General features: G+C 38.1%; 1 protein-coding gene across 6 annotated transcripts in view; it reads left to right on the top strand.

Moving 5' to 3' along the window:
* tenm1 (teneurin transmembrane protein 1) overlaps nt 1-23,602 on the top strand; it is a 2,244,326-nt gene that overhangs the window by 1,899,525 nt on the left and 321,199 nt on the right. For all 6 annotated transcript variants that reach the window (XM_073058035.1, XM_073058034.1, XM_073058032.1 and 3 more), the window contains one exon: nt 15,860-16,098. In XM_073058035.1, coding sequence (XP_072914136.1) covers nt 15,860-16,098 — 239 coding nt within the window. The remainder of the gene's footprint in view (nt 1-15,859; nt 16,099-23,602) is intronic.

The raw sequence follows: 23,602 nt of genomic DNA, 5'->3' as shown, positions 1-23,602 counted from the left end.
ACAATGAATTCAAAATTGAATCAGAACATTTTACAGGAGAATGTCAGGTTTGCGGTCTGTCACCTGAAGCTTTCTAGAAGTTGGATAATGCAACAAGACAATGATCTGAAACACAAGAGTAAATCAACAACAGAATGTTTTAAATAGAAGGAAATTTGTGTCTTAGAATGACCAAGCCAGAGTCCAGACCTCAAGCCAATTGAGTTGCTGTGGCATGACCTGAAGAGGGCTGTTCATTCAAGAAATATTGTTGAACTGTAACAATTTTGTATTGGAGGATGGTCTAAACTTCCTCCTCACTGTTGGGCAAGTCTGGTAAGCAGCTACAGGAATAAACTTTTCTCAGGCTTCCCTGGGTTTTAATGGAGGTTATTGTTGCTGACAGAGATTCTACCAGTTACTAAATATAAGGGTTCACATACTTTTTCCAGCCTGGACTGTGAATGATTAAACACTGTGTTTAATAAAGACTTGAAATGTACAATTGTTTGTATGTTATTAGTTGAGGCAGATTGTGTTTGTCTATTATTGTGACAGATGAAGATCAGACATCATTTTATGAGTAATTAATGCAGAAACCAGGTAATAGCAAAAGATTCACAAACTTTTTCTTGCAACTGTAATGTTTCAGTAATGTTTGAGTAATATTGTAAATGTGTGGCCTCCGTCGGTGGTGGTCGACCATGGGTACTGCACCTCTGGTAGAGACTGGGAGTGGTCTCTCCAGGGCGCAAGCCAGGGCAGAGTTGATATGGAGATCTGTCTGTTGCCCATGCAATGAGACCCCCTCTCCATGCTGATGACAGGTCCAAAGGAACGACGAAGGTCGGTACAGTTTGTTGCCAGCAGCATCGCAGGAGTTGCCGTGCCGGTGCTGGGTACAGCAGTCAGCCACCTTCGGGACTCCGACTCTGGATTTTTCCTCGGGGTTTACTCCCAAAGCCTTTCCCGTGTGCGGGTATAGCCTCAAGGCAGCAGAGGTTTGAAATCGGAGTTTTCCCTCTCCTAGATGAGCTACCATCCGTGGTTAGCGACCCCATCTGCCCAGAGCAATTGATTTTAAGGCGCCAGTGGCCTGCATTTGCCCCTTCTCCTGTCAGTGAGAACAGCTCTGCCGGGCATAAGAACTAAGCCACACGTGAAAGCCAGGAGTTGGACTTGGTTTTCAGAGGTTGTTTGAAACCCACACCATGAAGAGCATTTGTTTAGCAGTGGGAGCTCGTCCCCACTACCACCCTTTGGCTATGACTACCTTTGGGGCCTATTGTAAATATGGTGCTGATTAAGCGTTCTTCTTTGTTTAAATGATTCATTATAGTTTATATGTAAAAATAAGTGAATTGCATATGTCATGACACCACCGTGTAATATGTGCATGTCTTGCTTGAAGTAAACTCAAAGCTAGACTTGCATTTCAAACTCTCATGTCTTTCCTTGAATTAGTTCAATGTTTTGAAGTTACAAACTCAACAGAAATCTATACCTGTTAAGGCTGTGGAAAGATGGGGTGAGTACAGATGTCCAGGAAATAGAGGAGATGTAGTTGAGTGCAGCATCAATGGAGATATGAGCAAGAGAAACCACATTCTTTAAAGAAGAAGGACATCTCTAACATCCTGGAAAACAAAGCCTGTTTCTAGGAAAAGATGCAGTGGAGACTAAGGAACTGAGAAAAAGGAATATTAGTTTTGTAGGAGGAGGATGGGAAGAGGTTTTGTCAAGATAGGCATGGGAATCAGTAGATTTATAAAATATGGTGGTAGACAGTTTGTCTCCAGAGATGGAGACAGAGAAATCAAGAAAACGGAGACAGGTGTCAAGGATGGATCAAGTGAATTTAAGGGCAGGAATGAAGTTAACGCCAAGATGATAAAATTGATGAGCTCAGTATGGGTAAATAAAACAGCACCAATGCTGTTGTTAATGTAGTGCATGAAGAATTAGGGAGCATTACCAGGGAAAATGGAACATGGATTTTTCACATGACCAACAAAAAACTGCAGATGCCTTTGGCTATCCCTCGAGTTTGGAGAAGTGGGATGAGATGAAGCAGAAATTGTTGAGGGTAAGGATCAGCTTTGCCAGACAGAGGGGAACTAGTTGGACCTTTTGTTGAAAATGAAGTGGAGAGCATTAAGGATGGCTTGATGAGGGAATAGAAGTGTATAAGGACTGGACATCCATAGTGAAAATGAGGCAGTCAATGCCAGTGATTTGAAAATTATTGAGGAGATCAAGAACATATGAAGTGTTCATCTGAGAACACATCAGAAGTGAACGTCTGAGCCAAGGTGGATAGAATGAAGTTGAGGTATGTGGACATGAGCTCAGTAGGGCAGGAGAAAGCAGAGACAATGAGCCTATCTGGACAATCAGGTTTGTGGATCTTGGGTAGGAGGTAGAAAGTGTGCCCTGTGTGGGGAAAGGGAACTATGAATTTGGTGGCAGTGGATGGGAGACTGGTGAGTGTGTTGGTAAAAATGTTCTGATGGTCTTTAGTATGGTCCTATTCAAGGGTTAAGTATGGGAGAAATCTGTTGCCTCTAAGCCTCAGCAATGTTGAGGTCAATTGGCCACACTACAACAACACCCCCTTTGTCCATGAGTTTCATGATAAGGCTGGGATTAGTGCAGAGAGTGTGGAGGGCAGTGTGTTCTGAGGCAGTAAGGTTTGAGGAGAAGAGAGGAATGCAGAAATCAAGCCAGTTGATGTCTCATCAGCAAGTAGAGATGAAAAGTTCGAAAGCAGGCAGAGAACCAAAAAAAGGGTGACCAAGGAGAGAAGAACATTTGGAGATGGGAGAATGGGTCATCAGTACCGGGTGAGATAATCTTGCCAAAGAAGAGGGCTCAGGGATGGAGGTGACAGAAGAAGCACTCAGCATCATGCTGGAAGTAGAACTCACTGAGGTACTGGTGAAGGGGGCAAAGGTAAGGCCCTTGCTGAGAACAGAACTGTTCCACCTCAGAAAGAGGAAGGTCAGAGAAAATGAAGAAGACACTGCAGGAATTACAGTTAGAACTTGTGGTGGGGGGGGGGGGTGGGGGAATGAGAGTTGGTGATATCAGAGGAGAGGGGAAAGCTGGATGTTCAGGAAAGATAGGATGGGAGGAAGATGGAGGCTATGAAGACCCAAGAGGTGATGGGGGAGCGTAAGAGACCCAGGGTTGGGGAGTGGTTGTTGGGGAAGGTTCCAAATACAAAGCGAAGGTCTCAACCTGGAGGTGCGGGTGGACAAGGTCAGGACTGGAGCTGGAGCTACAGGCCACGTAATTCATGGTCTGAAGGCATCCAGGGTGTTTCGAACTAGAGTTGGCAATGGCGGGATCCACAGTCTGAAGACGTCCAGAGTCAGCAATTAAAGTCTAAAAAAAACTGGTTGAGGCTAGCTAGTTCAATGAGTAAACAAGGACTGTGGATGAAAGTTGGGTTTAAATGGGCTGCAGGTGATGAGTTAAAAATGAGTGGAGGTGACATCTATTAGCTGAATGGAGACTGTGAGCAGCTTGCTTGTGCAGGTCTGACATTTTATGTCAGACCCATTCATTTTGTGACTACAGTTCTAGATGTTGTTCACATTTATAAATGTGAACAATATCTAGAACTGTAGTCGCAAAATTAATTTTGCAATCGTGTGGTTTAATTAAGGATTTTACCCTTACTGCCAAGAGGGCAGTGGCTTATACGCTAATATAAAATAAAGTATAACATAGCTATTCAGAAAAGTGTAGAATGTATGCTTCAGATTGCCTGGAAAATCTGTGCATTAATATTAAGATAATTAGCTCTGGTTCAAAGTGACCTGAATTTTTAAGAATGTGGTGATTATTAGTGAGTAAATAATAATTGTTTGAATGAATATATTCTATTTTAATAAAAACATTCACTTGTTTTAGTTAACACTGGCAAAATGATATTTTAATGCACGATATGTTCATAGCCTTAAATAGCACCATTGATTTTATAGTTAAATACTTGTAATAATTTAGTTGGCTGAGAACAATATCCCCAAAAAGGTGGCGATTATGGACAATTTGCATTTATGGCAGAAAGTGAGAAATTGTTTGCAAGAGATTCTGTAATAATTCATATGTTGTGAATGAACAGAGGGAAAAAGAAAAAAAATTGTGTGTAAATAAATAGGTAAAGCTAACCATGTAGAAGACTATTAAAAGTCATAGGTATTCAATTGCAACTCAATGTTGAATGCAGTCTGATAAAAATCTGTATATACAAGTGCACCTTGCCAACATTAGGCATACAAATATACATATCATTAAAAGTAGAATTCTGTGGAAAATCCTGCTACGGGTGCTCTGAGTCCTAATGAAGTGACTCAGGCTGAAGCATCAACTGTTTATTCCCTGCCATAGATGCTGCCTGACTTGCTGTGCTTTTCCAGCATTTGTGTGTGTTGCTCAACTTTTGCAGCTCTTGTGTTTGTGAGGGAAATAGTGAAATGCAACAGGATTTTGTATTATTTATGATGGGCATAAAGTTGTGTTTCAATTTAATGTCATCCTCTGGTATGTTAGGAAGTGGTATCTCCCTACCTGCTGCTGCTTCTCCGCTGTTTCCCTACCTAAACCAGAGCTAATTCCAGCAATCTAACCGGCTTCTGGAATGGCAGCTGTAAAACAAGCATGCTGTGAAGTCAATCCACACCACAACGGAAATTCCAGGCTACCAAATTTTGTGGCTAAAACTCTTCCCTCCTGTTCAGAAGGCACTTGCAGTAGAAAGTTCCTAAGCCATAATACTGTTGCTGTTAACATCAGTTTCAGCTCTCCTACGGAATGTGCCACAGTATTTTGGTTCACAGATAGAAAGAAGATAGGAAGAAAGGCAGCGCTGGATTGAATCTGGAAAATCTGTGCATTAACTGTAAGATAATTAGCTACGGTTCAAAGTGACCTCAATTTTTAAGAATGTGGTGATTATTAGTGAGTAAGTAATAATTGCTTGAATGAATATATTCTATTTTAATAAAAACATTCACTTGTTTTAGTTAACACTGTCAAAATGATAATTGTGAGGCAGGAGCACTAACTACTCCATCACCATGTAACCTGATGTTAAAGAGAGGGTAAGTGTTCACTGGTGTAGTTGTTAGAATGACAGGGTGAAATTGTTATAAGATAATTAGAATTAAAAACTAGCATGTGAGAAATCTCTATGGAATCTAATAAAAAAATTGAAGCTTAGAATTTCTTTTCATGGAAGATTAAATGCAAGCACATATTCTTTTGATGTAATGTACAATTACGCCATGAATGTGCGGCCCAATTAGTAACCACATCTCCATTCCCTTGCTCTTTGACCTTTGCCCAGAAACTTCAGTTTTAGTTTTATTTTTAAAGTCATACTTTTTATAAATTTCCACCACTTTTTCAGGCAGTGTGCCCCACGTCACAACAGGACGTATTTAAGGGGAAAATGCAATTCAATGCTTCTAACAACCTGAAGTGATGCAAATTCGAAGCTTAGAGTAAGGAATGGAAATGCAGCTTGGTTGTTGAATGAGATACTTATGGGTAGAAATCTACAGTATTATAGAACCAACATAGTAACTGAAACTGTTCACAAGACTAAGATACAAAAAAATTAAATCTTAAAATTCTGCACCCATTGTGCATTAAGTTTATTGTTTGCAGTTTAGGGTATCACATTATAAACAGATGGTAAGTGAACAGGAAGAAGATAGCAATATGTTATATATTTCCATTACATTTTCCTCCATGTAAGTGGCTAGAAGAGATGTTTGAAAAATATACACTTTTTAACGAGAAAGATGTTTGATCAAGATCTTTCTGTTTCAGGGGAACTGGTGATATTAGTGATTGTTTCAGATTATTTTTAACACATTGGAATTTACATTTTTCCTCTCAGCCCCAATCTCCTGTCACCCTCCGCTGTATCCCTTCATGCCCTGAACAAAAGAGAATCTATCAACCTCTGCCTTAAGTATACATAAAGACTTGGCCTCCACAGTTGCCTGGGGAAATGAATTTGACAGACTCTCTGGCTAAAGAAATTCCTCCTCCTCTCCATTTTAAAAGGACACCCCTCCATTCTGAAGCTGTGTCCTCTGCTCTTAAACACTCCACCCATAGGAAACATCCTCTCCACATCCATTCCATCAAGGCCTCTCAACTGTTCGATAGGTTTCAATTAGGTCATCTTTCATGGTTTTACCTATCACCTGCCACTTTATACTTCTCCCCTCCCCCCACCCTTCTCATTCTGGCTTTTCTACCCCCTTCCTTTCCAGTCTCGGACCAAAACGTCAACTGTTTTAATCATTTTCATAGATGCTGCCTGCCCTGCTGAGTTCTTCCAGCGTTTTATGTGTGTTGCTCAATGTTGAAACTGAATCTTTCAGTTCTTTGAAAAAAATGAGATAATAAACTGAAAGGTAATGAAAATGGGTGAAATGGGAGCAAGAAAGTTGAATTAAAATTGGTGAAATGAAAATGAACTGCATTAAAGCATCTGTTTCTCTCTCATAACATTGTGCAACTTGAATTCTAGTCAACACATTGCCACAAGGGGTAGAATTGGAGAATTAGCACTAGATGCATAAAGAGAGGTTAGGGGACATTTTATTTGAGAACAGGGCTATTAGAAAACTAGCTCATAATTGCAAATGAGTATTGAAGCCAAGTCAATTACAGCTTTTAGAAGGAATTAAGTAGATGCATAGTAAATAATTTTTTAACATTGAGGATTTGGTACTGATGCCTCTTGTAAGGAAAGGTAAAGAGAACTGATATTACTGAAATTACACAGCTTTGAAGAAATGACCAGAACAGAGATGCCTTGGGGATGTGTACATGTAATTTATTGAAGGTGTTGGGAAAGTTATTCAGGGAGTTTAAAAAACATGGGATCCCAGGACTTAAAAGTTGTAGAACAAAGTACTAAAATAAGGCATGGTAATAGTTTTATGGAAATTTGCTATAATGACAATGAAATCAATGTGCAAAAATCTTAGCACCATTGTTACAGATGCATGAGAAAGTTTGTAGAGATGCTCACAAGTATGAGGAGTTTTATGATTTAAAATGGGAGAAGCTTGCTTCATAGACTGGAATTAATAAATAAAGGACATATATTAAGATAATTTGCAAAATAATCCAAATGTAGAAATGTCAGTGTCACTTTTGCTGAACGTGTCTGTATACACCCACTCTACGGCTCCGCATTTCATGTGCTTCAGATCAGCATGTGCTGGCCAGTGCAACCTAAACCCTGCAAGTCACTGCAAGATGTCAGGGCCTAAGGCATCAAAGGAAGACTGCATACTACATAGGTGATGCAGTACAAGCCTACAATATTTCTGAGGAAACCTCTGAACAGCAAAAACTCCAGGTCTACCACTTGCTAAAGATGACAGACTTTGGAAAGCTTCTAAAAGTCACTGATGTCCCAAAGCAAACCAAAACATTAAAAATAGATCAACTACAAAACTTTTATATTATCTTGAAGATCATCTATATATTTTGGAACAAAAAAGTTCCTGAGGAAGGGTGATACAACTACACAAATCTTTCTCATCTTATCATGATGACTTGTAAATTTGCATCATTCATTTACTGATGGAGTAGCAGGTTTAACCTTTTCCAATGTAAAAATGTTTGCAAGTTCTTCAATAAACCATGTGAACTCTAAACTAAGTAAATTCTTTCATCCTTGAAATCAGATTGTTATTGTATTTTTGTACTTTTCTATGTTTTCTGCAATCTAAAGGCATCTCTAAATAACACTGATTTCAACAAATCTTTTCCAATGGGGATGCAAGTATAATCTATCAGTTGGAAGGTGAATAAGCAAACAACTACACAAAACTAATCAGATGGCCTTTAAATCCAATTTGTTATGGTACATAGTAGAGTGGATCTGTGCTTAGTTCAAGCTGCTCTCTGCATGTAGTAGCAAAGTAAAAGGGCAAAGTAAGTCAGCAGCATTACTCCACTTCCAAGCAGCATCTCCAAAATAATATTTTTGGGTACGTGTGGCTTTCCTTTGCATCTCTTGATAAAAGAGTAATGGAGTAAAAAAAAAGATTAGCCATCAAAAGTGAAATTTATTGTCTCCTAGGAAAAATTGTATTGAGTTGCTTCTTGTCTCTTTAAAATGTTGTTGATAAATGTTCTTAATATTTGGACAGATTCTGGTAATTGATATTTTTGTATCATGAGCTTCATATCATAGTTAAGATGGTAATCTCAAAAATATAACTGAAGTCCAGTAGCTAATCTTGAACAGAATCTGAATGATTATTACTTTCCACAACACATTTTTATGTCAGCTAAGTCATAAAAGGAAAAGAGATATTAACTATTAAGTGTTAAACCTACAAATTTTGCAAGAACCACAATTCACTGATCTTTTGACTGATTACATAATTATATTTCATGTGGCGAAACTCAGTCCCCTCAAAAAAGATAGGCAGAAAACCTCAATAACAAAAAAGATGGAATTGTCTCTCTTCAATTTTACTCAGTGTTTTGTACAGTGTGTTTAACGTTTACCAGTTTTGGAGGAATACTTTCAACAAGCACATTATACATATATACACTAATGTACAGATCTTTAATGATTCCAAGTTCAAAGTAAATTTGTTTATGAAAGTACACCGATGTCATCATAAACAACCTGAGATTAATTTTTTCTGCCATACCCAACATTACTATAGAATAGTAACTGTAACAGACTCAATGAAAGACCCCCCCCCAATTATGATGTTTAACCAAAATGCATAATATAACAAACTGCAAATGAAAAAAGAAGAAACAATAATATAAAAAAGCAAAAAATATCAAGAACATGAGATGAGCACCTGAAACTGAGTCCATCGGTTGTGGGAACATTTCACCATTAGAGCAAGTGCAGTTGAGTGAAGTTGAGTGAGGTTAGGGATATAAGTGCATTTAAGGAAACGAGGTTTTAAACTCCCAATACTGACTATCTAGTAAACGTGCAGTCTCTGGTGAATAAAATCGATGATCTTGGACCTAGGGTGCTGAATCAGAGAGTTGCTCAGGACTGCGTGTGTCCTTTGTTTCACGGAATCCTGGTTAACCCCTTCCGTACTGGATACAGCAAATCAGATCAATGGGTTTACTGTACACCAGCAGGATAGATCTATAGAGTCTCTCAAAAGCAGAGGTGGAGGAATATGCCTCATGATCAACTCTTCTTGGTGCACAAATATATCAGTGCTGTTATAATTCTGCTCACCAGACCTAGAAAATCTAGCAGTTAAGTGCCATCCTTTTTCCCTACCACAGGGGATTTTCAGGATTATTTTGGTAGCGGTATACATTCCACCTTAGGCCAATGTCAATCAGGCTTTAGATGGTTTGAGCAATGGGATCAATACGTATACTGTAATCAGTTTGTTTGTTTGTTTATTTATTTATTTTTCCTTCTATATTATGCATTGTATTGAACTGCTGCTGCTAAGTTAAAAATTTCAGGACACATGGTGGTGATAATAAACCTGATTCTGATTATCTCCTTTTGTTCAAGAGGCTGAGGGTTAAGGGGTAGTAACTGTTCTTGAACCTGGTGTTGCATGTTCTGAGGCTCTTTTACCTTCCTCCTGATGGCAGCAGTGAAAAGAGAGCATGACCTGGGTGGTGGATTCCTGATGTGGATGCTGCTTTCCTATGACAGCATTTCATGTAGATTGTGCTCAATGGTTGGGAGGGCTTTACCCATGATGTAGTGAGCCGTATTCACTACATTTTGTAGGATTGTGCATTCAAGGGCATTGGTGTTTCCATACCAGACCGTAATGCAACTGGTCAATACAATCTCCACCACACATCTACAAAAGTTTGTCAGAGTTTTTGATGTCCTGAATCTCTGCAAACTCCAAATGAAGTAGAGGCTTTGCCGTGCTTACTTCATAATTGCACTTGTGTGCTGGGCCCAGAACAGATTCTTCAAATTATTCACACCAAGGAATTTACAGTTGCTCATCATTTTCACCTCTGATCCTCCAATGAGGAATGGCTCATGTACCTCTGATCTCCCTCTCCTGAAGTCTATAAGCAGTTCCTTGGTCTTGGACCAAGGAGAAAGAGGTGGTGTCACTGCACATAGTACTAATTTTATCATGTAAATACTGAACTGGTAGTGTAAGTACTTCATTTAGCTGTAAGCATGACATTGTGGAATACTATGCAGACAATTATCTTCCTCAATAATAACATAAATCTGTTTTGCTGTTAGAATCTATCTTGTGGGATAGCTCTGTTCTAATGTCAATATTTTATATGTTAAGTTTATCTTTTTTTAAAAATAAAAGTTCCTTTTCTGCTATACTATCCCTCCTCATGTTTTTCCAGTTTTTGACTGAAGTTGACTAGTATGTATACTTCTAGGCTGGCTATATGAGAAGACAACCAGTTGATTATTTGTTTCCTTGTACCCAATGACAGCTGATATTTTAGTCTCTGTAAAATCATTACTTTTTGCTTAATTCTTTTCTACTTGTTCCAAACTAAACCATGATTTAGTCACTTAGAAATAGATGTTAATTTATAATTATCAGAAATTTAATTGTGTTGATGCGTCAATATTTTTAACAAGTGCAGTCTTACCTTTGGTTAAAGGCATAAGCAAAATGCTTTCATATCTTCTGAGATCAGTCTATTGACATTTTAACACAAAATTCAATATATTTATATTTAACAAAACAAAGTAAGGCCAACTCAGCAAGAAAAAGTAACGCAGTGTCATTTATTATTTAATTACTCCGATTACTTACGCATTTGGCCCAAAGGATATCTGAGAGGCTCCAGCACTTGAATGCACAGAAGGTCATGGACTTGACCTCCAAACCTTGCCATAACTCCAACTATGTTAGTGTGTTCACATTATAATGAAATGATACCAGAGGAGAACTTTTTACAGTCAGAAACACCTGTAAGTACAACTTAATTACTAAATTGCCCATCCATCCAGGTTTGAATAAAGCTGGATGAATGGCCAAAGCAAAACATGCTGAGAAAACTTCACGGTCGGGCAGCATTGTCGAAAGAGAAGCAATCAACGTTTTGGGTCCATGACCCTTCCGTAGATAAAAGGTTGCATAGCCAAAATGATGACTGTTTCTTTTTCCATCAATACCATCTGCTCTTCTGAGTTATTCTTTAGCATATTCTTGATATAATTTTTATGATGTGCCCTGCAAATTATTGGAAGAAAGATCAGATTAAAATTTATATAAGCTATCAGAACACCCCTGCTGTTGAATTTCTAAATTCTTCAAACATGTACTTGAATTTTAAAATGAACTTGATTTATATTTAAGTGTAAAGCAAAGTGGACCTAGGAGCACACAAAAGTACATACATTCTGATCCATGTATGCATGTAAACTGTTGTGACTCATTACCGTCAATACCTTAGAAGTCCATATAAAAGCTTGATTACACAATCTGGTCAGGCATTATGTGAGGTGGAGCCAGTTCCAAATAATGACCATGTAAGACAGCACATGCTTACAGCTGCTCCCAGAATGCACTGACATCATACAGATGCGGTTAAAGGTCTTTGAGTGTTTTGGAAAAGAGTCTATAGCATGCAAAGACATTCAAAATATATTCAAATGGATTTAAAGATAGATTGATATTTTATTAATCCCAAAGGAAATTAGAGTGTCACAGTAGCATTAAAAGTGCACAGATATACTGTCTAACGGGGCGGGGGGGGGGGGAGGGGTCATCACTTCCCCGGCTACAGGTTGACTTATTATAGAGCCAGATGGCCAAGGGTAAGAATGAGCTCATGTAGCACTCTTTGTGAGCAGAGCAGTTATCTTAGTCTGATACTAAAAATGCTTCTCTGTTCAGCCAAGGTGGCATGCAGAGGATGGGAAACATGGTCCAGAATTGCCAGGATTTTCTGTAGGGTCCTTTGTCTTACCATTGGCTCCAGTGTGTCCATTTTGAATTCTATAACAGTCCCAGCTTTCCTGATCAGTTTATTGAGCCTGTTCGCATCAGCCGTGTTGAAGCCATTGCCCTACCACACCACCACATAGAAGGTTGTACTGGCGACAACAGACTGGTGGAACATATGAAGGTGAGGCCTGCATACTCCGAAGGACCTCAGTCTCCACAGGAAGTAGAGGCAATTCTGGCCTTTCTTGTACACAGCCTCTATGTTGGTGCTCCACTCCAGCCTGTCATCCAGGTACATCCCCAGGTACTGATGGGTTGTCACCACATCCATGTCCTCACCATCAATAGTAACAGGGAGCAGTGCAGGCTTCATCTTCCTAAAGTCCATCACCGTCTCTTTTGTCTTACTACTGTTCAGCTGCAGATGAATCAGCTTGCACCATTTGACAAAGTCCTCCACCAGGGCCCTGTATTCATCCTCCTGTCCTCCCTTTATATACCAAACTATTGCTGAGTCATCAGAGAGTTTCTGCAGGTGACATGACTCAGTGTTGTATCTAAAGTCCAAGGTATACAAGGTAAACAAGAAGGGAGCCAATACCATCTGCTATGGGGCCCCAGTGCTGCTTATAGCCATGTCTATCACACAGGTCTGAAGCCGCACGATCTGTGGTCTGCCAGTCAGAGAGTCCATTATCCAGGATACAATGGAAGTGCCAATCTGCATTGAACAGAGCTTTTCCCCCAGCAATGAGGGCAGTATGGTATTGAAGGCACTTGAGAAATAAAAAAAAATGATTCTCACAAAGCTGCCCTGCTTATCCAAATGGGAGTAGGCTCTGTTCAGCAGGTAGTTGACAGCTTCGTCGACTCCAATGTGCTCCTGCTAGGCAAACTCATTGAGGACTGATCTAACCAGGAGTCGGAGGTGAGCCAGGACCAACCTCTCTAGGGTCCTCATGATGTGTGAGGTCAGGGCCACTGGACGGAAGTCATTCGAGTTCTGCTTGGTCTTTCTTGGGTACTGGGACCACACTTGATGCTTTACATACAGCTGTGATCCTTTCCAGGCTGAAAATTATCAAGACTGAAAAATTTGGAAAAAAAAATCAATTAAAATCTCAATAATTCAGCCAATAAAAACATTACAATAAAACATAATAACAGCTTAGACACACAAAATGCTGAAGGAACTCTGCCGGTCAGGTAGCATCTATGGAGGGGAATAAATTGTCAACATGTTGGGCCTTGACCCCACTTAGCTTTCTCCTTAGGCCCAGAGATCCCATTCACCATTCTTCTGCCAGCCCTCCTGTCATGAATCTACCATAACTTCATTGCACACCCTTCTTGCACAACAGATATCAACGGCAAATCCAGCAATGATTTGGACCGTCAATTGATCTTCATGTCCCTCCTTGCTTTATTTTTTTGTACCTTGTTTTGTATTGCATCTTGTTTTCACCTTTCAGTAAATTTATTTCTTTACATCCCCTTTCCTAGTTGTTCATTTATTTTCTTTGGAATGATCAGCTGAGTTGTTTTCTAATTCACCTCCAGAATGGCTCGAGGCTCCGGTCCTGCCTCCTTTACCAGACCTTGGATTAGCTAGACATCAAGCCCTATCCTAAAACAAAAGCTTGTACATTTCTAGCTGTCATGATGTTATTGCTTCACACTTGATTTGTTCGTCTCTTAGATATTGACTGAGTGGTAGCACATGAATTAAATGTGCTTGTATTATTGCTGCACATAATGTTTGCCAACTTGATCTGAAGTAATATGTTCAATTTTTGTTATCTAATTAAGATAAAGATTTATTTATATAGACCCTTCATGTCCTCAGGGTCTCAAAAGTCCTTTACAACCAACAAAGCACAATTTCATACATAACTGCCCAGTTTGTTTGCAGTGAAGGAAATGGTCACAACTTTGCTCACATAATATAACCAGATCTTTTTCTTCATAACGTTGACTGAGAAAAAATAATGACCAAGACACTGAGAAGGGCCCTGCTTTTTCACATTGTGATCTCTGACAGGATAGCATTGTGCTGCTGCCTCAGAGCTCCAAGGACTCAGGTGCTCATTGTGTGTTATTGGGATGTCTCTCTGTGAGCACATGGATTTCTGCCAGATACTCCAATTGCTTCATTACAAAGACACACTGGTAGGTTAATTGGCCACTGTAAATTGCCAGCTGATACACCATGAGAAAATTATTAGTATGCTAGAGAGAATCCCATGCATCAGATATCTAAGTTATTAGATAGAAGTTTTTGTTTTATGAAAACTAGCTTTCTTCAGAAAATAGAAGACAAGAAAATGTTATTGGTCAATAAAGTCTGTCATAGACTATTATACCTCACCTTCAATACACCATCACTGCAAGTAACTCCTATTCTATCCCAACAAACATGTAATTTCAAGAAGAGGTAAATCAAAGTAAGAAACAATGCAAAATTTCATAAATATTCTCAATTCCAAAAATTGGACAAATAAAACCTTTTCTCGTATATATGCAAATATTCTGAAATCAACAAGACTGCAGAAGCAAGAAAGCTGAAATAACATGTTTGAAACCTTCAACATGTCAGACACCAACTGTAGAAAAAGGGGTTAATGTTTGAGATCAAAGACCCTTCCTTTACAACGAACCCCAATTCCTCATCTCTTCTCTGTTCCAAGACCTGCCTATTATGACCTCCACAGTTACTGATCTGTCATTGCTGTTTCCTCAAATCCCAAAACTGAGTGAGCACCCAAACAAACACTGTAACAGTGGTTTCAGAACATTGGAACAGTTCCTTTTATCCATCGTCCCTCTCTCACTGATCATTTAGCTCTTGATCTGGGAATATTCTAATTTTAAAAATTCAAAGCTTATTTTGAAATCCCTCCATGCTTTGCATTTTTGGTTATCTGTCATCTGCTCCAGCTTTGCAGACCTTTGAGAGCTCTCTGCTCTTTCAATGCTAGACTATTGTTAATTTGTCTTTAGTAATTATAACCCAAATATTCCCAGAAGAACCAAGGAATGCTTTGCTAAGTTAAAGTTGCTGTCTAAATGCAAGTTGTAATTGTTTAGCATAATGCATTAAGAGCAAACATGAAAATGCATGTCATTTATAATATAGTATATGTTGAAAGTTCAAATTGATTTTGTTAAGTACTTTTTAGCATAGGAAAACACTGCATTACTGATGATCATTTGCTGTGAATGTTAATATTTGAGATTAGAACTGAAATAAATGTGTATTTTGAACTTTTTAATGTATTTTACAGTAGATTCCTTCTTGTTAATTATTTATTTAGCTTTGGGACCTGGTGCTTTGTTAATTAATGGATTCTCCACCATAGTTTTCAAAACTTCCATCCTCTTTGGTCTAAACTAGATGAGCAAACATAATAAGATTTTGTATGGATATCTCAATTGTTCAAAGATATTATAATGATTTAACAGGAAATAATATTTTGATTGAATAGGCTGCATCAAATCAGGTTAGAGAGCTTTTACCAAACGTTTATATTTAAATTCATGATGCATATGTTTAAAACAGATGCTAATAACTTTGTAATATTACAACAAAAGATTATGATAATCTCCATGGAGTAATAGTACAGACTAAAGTAGGGGGTACATTCAGACAGAGAAATGAAGGATAAGCCTCAGTGTAGAGATTGTTCTTCAAGGTCCTAATATTTTCTTGTACACGGGTAAATGGGAGAAGGTTCCTCTATCATTGATTCAAAAGAACAAAGACTCAAAAAGAATATGTTATTCAAGGAGAATTCAAAAGACTTTCATTCATTAGTAATGAATATTATGTACTATAGATGTTTTTGGACTTGATATCAATTTATCAGTAACAGTCACTGCCTATTTCTTTCATTCAGTTTTGTTTAGTCTCTCTCTCTCTCTCTCTCTCTCTTTCTTCATAGGCATTTCTTATTTAAGCCAGGATCTGGTACATCCAGTCTCTATGGTACTACCAATCCAAGCTACCCTTTGACCTCCAATACTGTTTACTCTCCACCTCCAAGACCCCTTCCCAGAAGCACTTTTTCTAGACCTGCCTTCACTTTCAACAAACCTTACAAGTGCTGCAACTGGAAGTGCACAGCTCTGAGTGCGACAGCCATTACAGTTACTCTTGCACTTCTTCTAGCCTACGTTATTGGTAAGTGTCTTCCTTAGACCCAGCTGTTACTCTTACTACATTCCTTCATTATTTTCCTCTATGCATAATACAGTAATTTATCCTGTGCATACAAATAAATTATTATTGGTAGTGTTAAAAATTAAGCTTACCTTTATTTATGCCTGCACAAAATTATGAAAGCAATATGCTGGTACATTCCACTCTGCTGATTGTTGGTTTTGCTTCTATCCTATAATTGTTCCATCTTTAGCTCCTTCATTATGTATAAAAGGAAATTGCAGAGTTGCCTCAGTTGTATGCCATCTATTTTTTGCAGAATGACTCCTTAAAACAAATATGCATAAAATTCTTTGACCCCTTTCATTGTGGATGAGATTTCCAGTGGCACCTTTTTAATTTGGCATGAATTATTTACAAGTCTATTTGGATCTTCCCAATTCAACAATAAAAACTCAAGCCAAATATGAAGCCTCTTTGCCTTTTACAGTATATTGGAGGATAAGAACTGTAATATAGATGGTTTTCATCAATGTCTGTGGAACCTTTCTGTAAATACTTTAATTTTTTTTGTTATTTCTCCCCAATCATCTATTTAAGAAAAACTTATTCAGTTTCATTTTTCAAATGTTAAATTCTGCAAACAAAAGGAGTTAGATAAAACCATAAATCAACCTGAAGCAGTAACTAGCGGCTGATGTTCTATAACACCCAAAGATAATGTTCTCACTGAATTGAATCTTATTCTGCTGTGTAGCCTCCAACCTGATGGCATAAACATTGACTTCTCTAACTTCTGTTAATGCTCCTCCTCCCCTTCTTACCCCATCCCCGATATATTTAGTTTTCACCCCCCTCCTTTTTCTCTCTCCTTCTGCCCATCACTCTGCCTGTTCTCCATCTCCCTCTGGTGCTCCCCTCCCCCTTTCTTTCTCCCTAGGCCTCCTGTCCCATGATCCTTTCCCTTCTCCAGCTCTGTATCCCTTTTGCCAATCACCTTTCCGGCTCTCAGCTTCACCCCAGTCCCTCCAGTCTTCTCCTATCATTTCGCATTTTCCCCTCCCCCTCCTACTTTCAAATCTCTTACTATCTTTCCTTTCAGTTAGTCCTGACGAAGGGTCTTGGCCCAAAACATCAACAGTGTTTCTCTCTTTAGATGCTGCCTGGTCTGCTGCGTTCCACCAGCATTTTGTGTGTTTTGCTTGGACATTTAGTGTTTTCTTAAACATACAATTAATTTATCATAACAATTAGCAGAAAATTAGTAATAGACTCTCCTGTAGTACTCTGATCTCTGTCACCTTTAATCCTCGTGGACATACACAAATAACAAATTTTATCAATACACTGTTTTGCATGAGTTTATATCACACAACCAAGCAGGATAACTGATAACAGTGCTACACTCATTGATAACTTATTTACAAATGTTACTGATGGGAAAGTAACAGGAGGTTTTTCTTATAAATGATATTAGCGATCATCTGCCTGTTTTTTTTAGCTCTTGAGAGCTGCAACATGATTAATAATGAAACTAAAACTAGTAGGTTAATTCAACATATAACAGAAGGTACCATTAAATCTCTTGAGAGGAGTTAATTCTACAAGATTGGAATACAGTTTATGTAGATGATGTAGATGAAGCCCATGAAGCATTTGTTTCTGTAATAACTAATTTGTATGATAAACACTGCCCTCTAGTTAAAAAAGTTGACAAAGAGAAGTATATTGATAAGCCTTGGTTAACAAAGGGAATCCAAAATGCTTGCAAAAAGAAAAATGTATTATATAAGAAATTCTTAAAACATAAAACAAAGAAAGCTGAAATTAAATATAAGATATATAAAATAAGTTAACAAGTATTATGAGATCTATTAAAAGGAGTTTTTATAGTAAATTATTGGAGAATAATAGAAATAATATTAAAATACTTGGAGAGTTTTTAATGAAATTATTAAAAAGGATAAAAGAAAAGCAATCTGCCCATATTATTTTAATTCAAACAATAATATGGTAATTAAGGATACTAATTTGGTTGCAGATAGGTTTAATGATTTATTTGTTAATGTGGTAACCAAATTAGCTAAATTAATTACTGAACCCAGCAATAAAGATGGAGTAAAATTAATATTATCAATATAAACACTTACACTATGTTTATTAGATCAACTGAGGAAAAAGAAATAGTTGATATAGCATATAAATCAAAGAGCAAGAAATCAACAGATTGGAATGGATATGATATGCATGTATTTAATTAAAAACATCATTGACTGTGTTGTGAAACCACTGACTCATATCTGTAATTAGTCTTTGATTGCTGGAAAATTTCCCAATAAAATTAAAATAGCCGAGGTCGTTCCAATATACAAAGCTGGAGATAAACATGTGTTTTCAAATTATAGACCAGTTTCTTTGCTCTCACAGTTTTCCAAAATATTGAAAAAAATATTTGTAAGAAGGTTGAATGATTTCATAACAAAACATAATATACTCTGTGAACAGCAATATGGTTTCAGAAAAAACAGAGCCACTACAATAGCATTAACAGATTTTGTAGAAGAAATATCAAACGCTATAGAAAGAAATGAATATACAGTAGGAATATTTCTTGATCTACAAAAAGCATTTGACACCATTTACCATAAATTATTATTAACAGAATTAGAAAGACATGGTATTAGAGGGGTGGCACATGACTGGTTAAGTAGTTATTTGGAAGACAGGTATCAGTATGTACATATAAACAACTCGAATTCAAAACTTCTCAGGGTAACTTGTGAGGTTCCACAAGGTTCAGCGCTTAGTCCATTGCTGTTCATTTTGTATATAAACGATATATGTATGGTTTCTCAGACATTAAAATGTATATAATTTGCTGATGATACAACTATATTTTGTAATGGGGAACATCTGAAACAACTTTTGGATACAGTGGAGAAAGAACTAAAAGTTATAAAGAAATGGTTTGATGCTAACAAATTATCACTGAATCTAAGAAAAACTAAACTCATAATATTTGGAAACCGTGCACCAAATTCATATAGTAGTCTTAGAATAAATGACGTTGAAATTGATAAGGTATCTGAAACCAAATTTTGAGGAGTGGTAATAGATAAATTAAGCTGGAAACCACATATAAATTATGTTAAAGCAAATATGTCAAAATCTATTGCAATAATGTACAAAGCGCAAGATTTCTTAAATTAGGAATCTTTGTGTACATTATACTGTTCACCTATAGTCCCATACATGACTTACTGTGTCGAGGGATTGGGAAATTCATACAAAACAAATACAAACTCAATTTTTTTATTCCAAAAGAAAGCCATACGAATTGTAAATAAGACAAATTATTATGAGCCATCGAACCCCTATTTATTCAACTAAACACTTTAAAATTCAGAGATTTTGTAGATTTTAAAATATTACAAATTATGTATAAAGTAAAAAATGGACAGTTATCACAAAGTATCAAAAGGTATTTTTTTCTTTTAAATACATTACATCTTTCTGCTTATACCTAAGCTCACCATTTAACTAAATCTCTTGTTCATTAATGCAGAATAGTTCTATGGCCTTTGGTAGTGATTGGGAAATATTAAATATGTGTCTCTAACTCAAGTAGAACTAGTCTGGAAAATAAAATTTAAAGCTAAAATTTAAAATGACTGTGTCTGGCCATGTGTGACATCATTGTCTGAAAATTGACTCACATAACCCTTTTAATTCAGGGATATTCAAATGAAAACTAAATCTTTCTTGGGATGCAACATGATAATGATCATTTCCATATCATATTTATTGTTACTTGGGAAATCTGCAAATGTGAATGATCAGAGGCTCACATCAGATGAACAGCATGTTACCTATACTTGGGAGCTTGACTTACAAGCAAAGGTTGCATAGCATAGTCCTGAAACATAATAGACTGAGAGGTCATCTGACAGAGGTATATAGGATCATGAGGGACATTGACAGGTTGAAAGCCATAATCTTTTCCCCAGGGAGGGTGTCCTAAAATCCAGAGGACACAGGTTTATGATCAAAGGTAAGAGATTTAAATGGGGTATCGGGACAGCTTCTTCATGTGAAATTGTGGTTTGTACTTGGACTGAGCTGTCAGAAATAGTGGTTGAAGTAGGCACATTAACAAAAGTTAAAAGTCATTAAGACCATAAGACATAGGAGCAGAATTAAGCCATCTGGTTCATTGAGTCTACTCCACCATTCAATCTTGGCTGATCTATTTTTTCTGCTCCTCTACTCCAGTCCCTCGCCTTCTCCCCGTAACCTTTGATGCCATGTCCAATCAAGAACCTATCAATCTCTGCCTTAAATACACCCAATGACCCAGCCTCCACTGCTGCATGTAGCAACAAATTCCACAAATTCACCACCCTTTGGCTAAAGAAATTTCTCCCCATCTCTGTTTTGAAAGGGTGCCCCTCTATTCTGAGTCTGTGCCCTCTTGTCCTAGACTCTCCCAGCATGGGAAACATCCTTTCCACATCTACTCTGTCTAGGCCTTTCAACATTCGAAAGGTTTCAATGAGATCCCCCCCCCACCAACCGTCCTTCTGAATTCCAGTCTATACAGACCTAGAACTATCAAACGTTCCTCGTATAATCACCCTTTCATTCCTGGAATCATCCTTGTGAACCTCCTCTGGACCCTCTCCAATGCCTGCATATCTTTTCTAAGATGAGGGGCCCAAGTCTTTCAACAATACTCAAGGTAAGGTCTCACCAGTGCCTATAAAGCTTCAGCATTACATCCTGCTTTTGTATTCAAGACCTCTTGAAATGAATGCTAACATGGCGTATGCCTTCCTCACCACCAACTCAACCTGCAAGTTTACTTTTAGGGTTCTCTGCACAAGGATTCCAAAGTCCTTTTGCACCTTAGATTTTTGGATTTTCTTCCTATTTAGAAAATAGTCCATGCATTTATTTCTACTACCATGATGATGATGATGATGATGCATTCCCCCAAGTGCATGATGATGCGTTTTCCAACATTGTATTTCATTGGCCACTTTCTTGCCCATTCTCCTAATCTGTCTAAGTCCTTCTGCATCCTACCTGTTTCCTCAACACTACCTGCCCCTACACCAATCTTTGTATCATCTGCAAACTTGGCAACAAAGCCATCTATTCCATCATCTAAATTATTTATATACAGCATAAAAAGAAGTGGTCCCAACACCGACCCCTGCAGAAAACCACTAGTCACTGGCAGCCAATCAGAAAAGGATCCATTTATTCCCACTCCCTGCCTCTTACCAATCAGCCAATGCTTGAACCATGTTAGAAACTTTACTGTAATACCATGGGCTCTTAACTTGGTAAGCAGTCTCATGTGTGGCACCTTGTCAAAGGCCTTCTGAAAGACCAAATATACTACATTCACTACATACCCTTTATCTTTCCTACCTGTAATCTCCTAAGAATTCCAACAGATTTGTCAGCCAGGATTTTCCCTGAGGGAAACCATTCTGACGTTGTACGATCTTGTCCTGTGTCAACTAGTACTCCATCACCTCTAACAATTGACTCTAACATTATCCCCCACTGTGGTCAGGCTAACTGGACTATAATTTCCTTTCTGCTGCTTCCTCCTTTCTTAAAGAGTGGAGTGACATTTGCAATTTTCCAGTCCTCTGGCACTATGTCAGGATCCAAAGATTTTTGAAAGATCATTTCTAATGCCATCACAATCTCAAACACTATCTCTTTCAGAAGCATAGGGTGCAGTTCGTCTGGTCCAGGTGACTTATGTACATTTAGGTCTTGCAGCCTTTTGAGCACCTTCTCCCTTGTAACAGTAACTGCACCCGCTTCTCTTCCTTCACACACTACAACAGCAGGCACACTGCTAGTGTCTTCCACAGTGAAGACTGATGCAAAATACCCATTTAGTTCATCAGTCATCTCCTTGTCTCATCGAAACATAGAAAACCTACAGCACAATACAGGCCCTTCGGCCCACAAAGCTGTGCCAAACATGTCCTTACCTGAGAAATTACCCAGGGTTACCCATAGCCCTCAATTTTTCTAAGCCCTGGGAAAAAGCCTCTGACTGTTCACACGATCAATGCCTCTCTTTTATTTTATTTCTAACATACTTGGAAAAAAACCTTTCACTATTTACTTTACTATTATTTGCTAGCTTGCTTTCATATTTTCATCTTTTCCCTTCTGATGATATTTTTTAGTTGTTCTCTGTAGGTTTTAAAAATCTTTCCAGTCCTGTATCTTCCCACTAATTTTTGCTTTGTTGTATGTCTTTTCTTTTGCTTTTATATAAGCTTTGATTTCCCTTGTCAGCCATGGTTGTATTATTTTACCATTTGAGTATTTCTTCATTTTTGGAATGCATATGTCCTGCACCTTCCTCATTTTTCCCAGAAATGCACGCCATCGCTGTTCTGCTGACATCCCTGCCAGCAGCTCCTTCCAATTTATTTTAGCCAACTTCTCTCTCATACCACTGTAATTTCCCTTACTCCATTGAAATACTGCGAAATTAGACTTTACTTTCTCCCTATCAAATTTCAAGTTGAACTCAATCATATTGTGATCACAGGTTCCTAAGGGTTCTTTTACCTTATGCTCCCTAATCGCCCCAGGTTCATAACATAACATCCAACTTGGTATAGCTGATCACCTAGTAGGCTCAACGACAAGCTGCTCTAAAAAGCTATTTCTTAGGCATTAACCAAATTCACTCTCTTGAGATCCATTACTAACTTAATTTTCCCAATTGACCTGCATGTTAAAATCTCACATGACTACCATAACACTGCCCTTTTGACAAGCCTTTTCTATTTCCTGTTTGTAATCCGTGATCCACTCCCAGCCATTGTTGGAAGACTTGTATATAACTGCCATCAATGTCCTTTTACCCTTACAGTTTCTTAATTCAACCCACAAGGATTCAACAACTTCGGATCCTATGTCACATCTTTCTACTGATTTAATGCCATTCTTTACCAGTAGAGCCACACCACCCCTTCCCTATTCCTCTGATATGCTGTGTAACCTTAGACATTCAGTTCCCAAATACAGGCATCCTTCAGCCACGATTCAGTGATGGCAACAACATTAAAGCACATCGATTGGACAGACTTAGAGGGTTATGTCAAAGGCGGACAGATAAGACTAGTTTGCTGGGCAACACAGTCAGCATGGCAGGTCAAAGTCAAAGTAAACTTATTATCCAAGTACATGGACTATACGTCACTGTGTGTGTGTGTGTGTGTGTGTGTGTGTGTGTGTGTGTGTGTGTGTGTGTGTGTGTGTGTGTGTGTGTGTGTGTGTGTGTGTGTGTGTGTGTGTGTGTGTGTGTGTGTGTGTGTGTGTGTGTGTGTGTGTGTGTGTATACTCAACTTCTGCAAAAATCTCCAGATCCCTCCAAATCCACTGGTAGGATAGCGAATAAACCAGGATTTTTCCCTCAACCAAAATTGCCAGCACTGAAGGCCTAATTACATTTTGTAGGCTCCATGGGGAGCCCATAATG

The sequence above is a fragment of the Hemitrygon akajei genome, chromosome 10, assembly GCF_048418815.1.
Source record: "Hemitrygon akajei chromosome 10, sHemAka1.3, whole genome shotgun sequence".
NCBI classification, from domain to species: Eukaryota; Metazoa; Chordata; class Chondrichthyes; order Myliobatiformes; family Dasyatidae; genus Hemitrygon; species Hemitrygon akajei.
The sequence above is the reverse complement of the archived record's forward strand: the minus strand, read 5'-3'. Positions and strand labels throughout refer to the sequence as shown.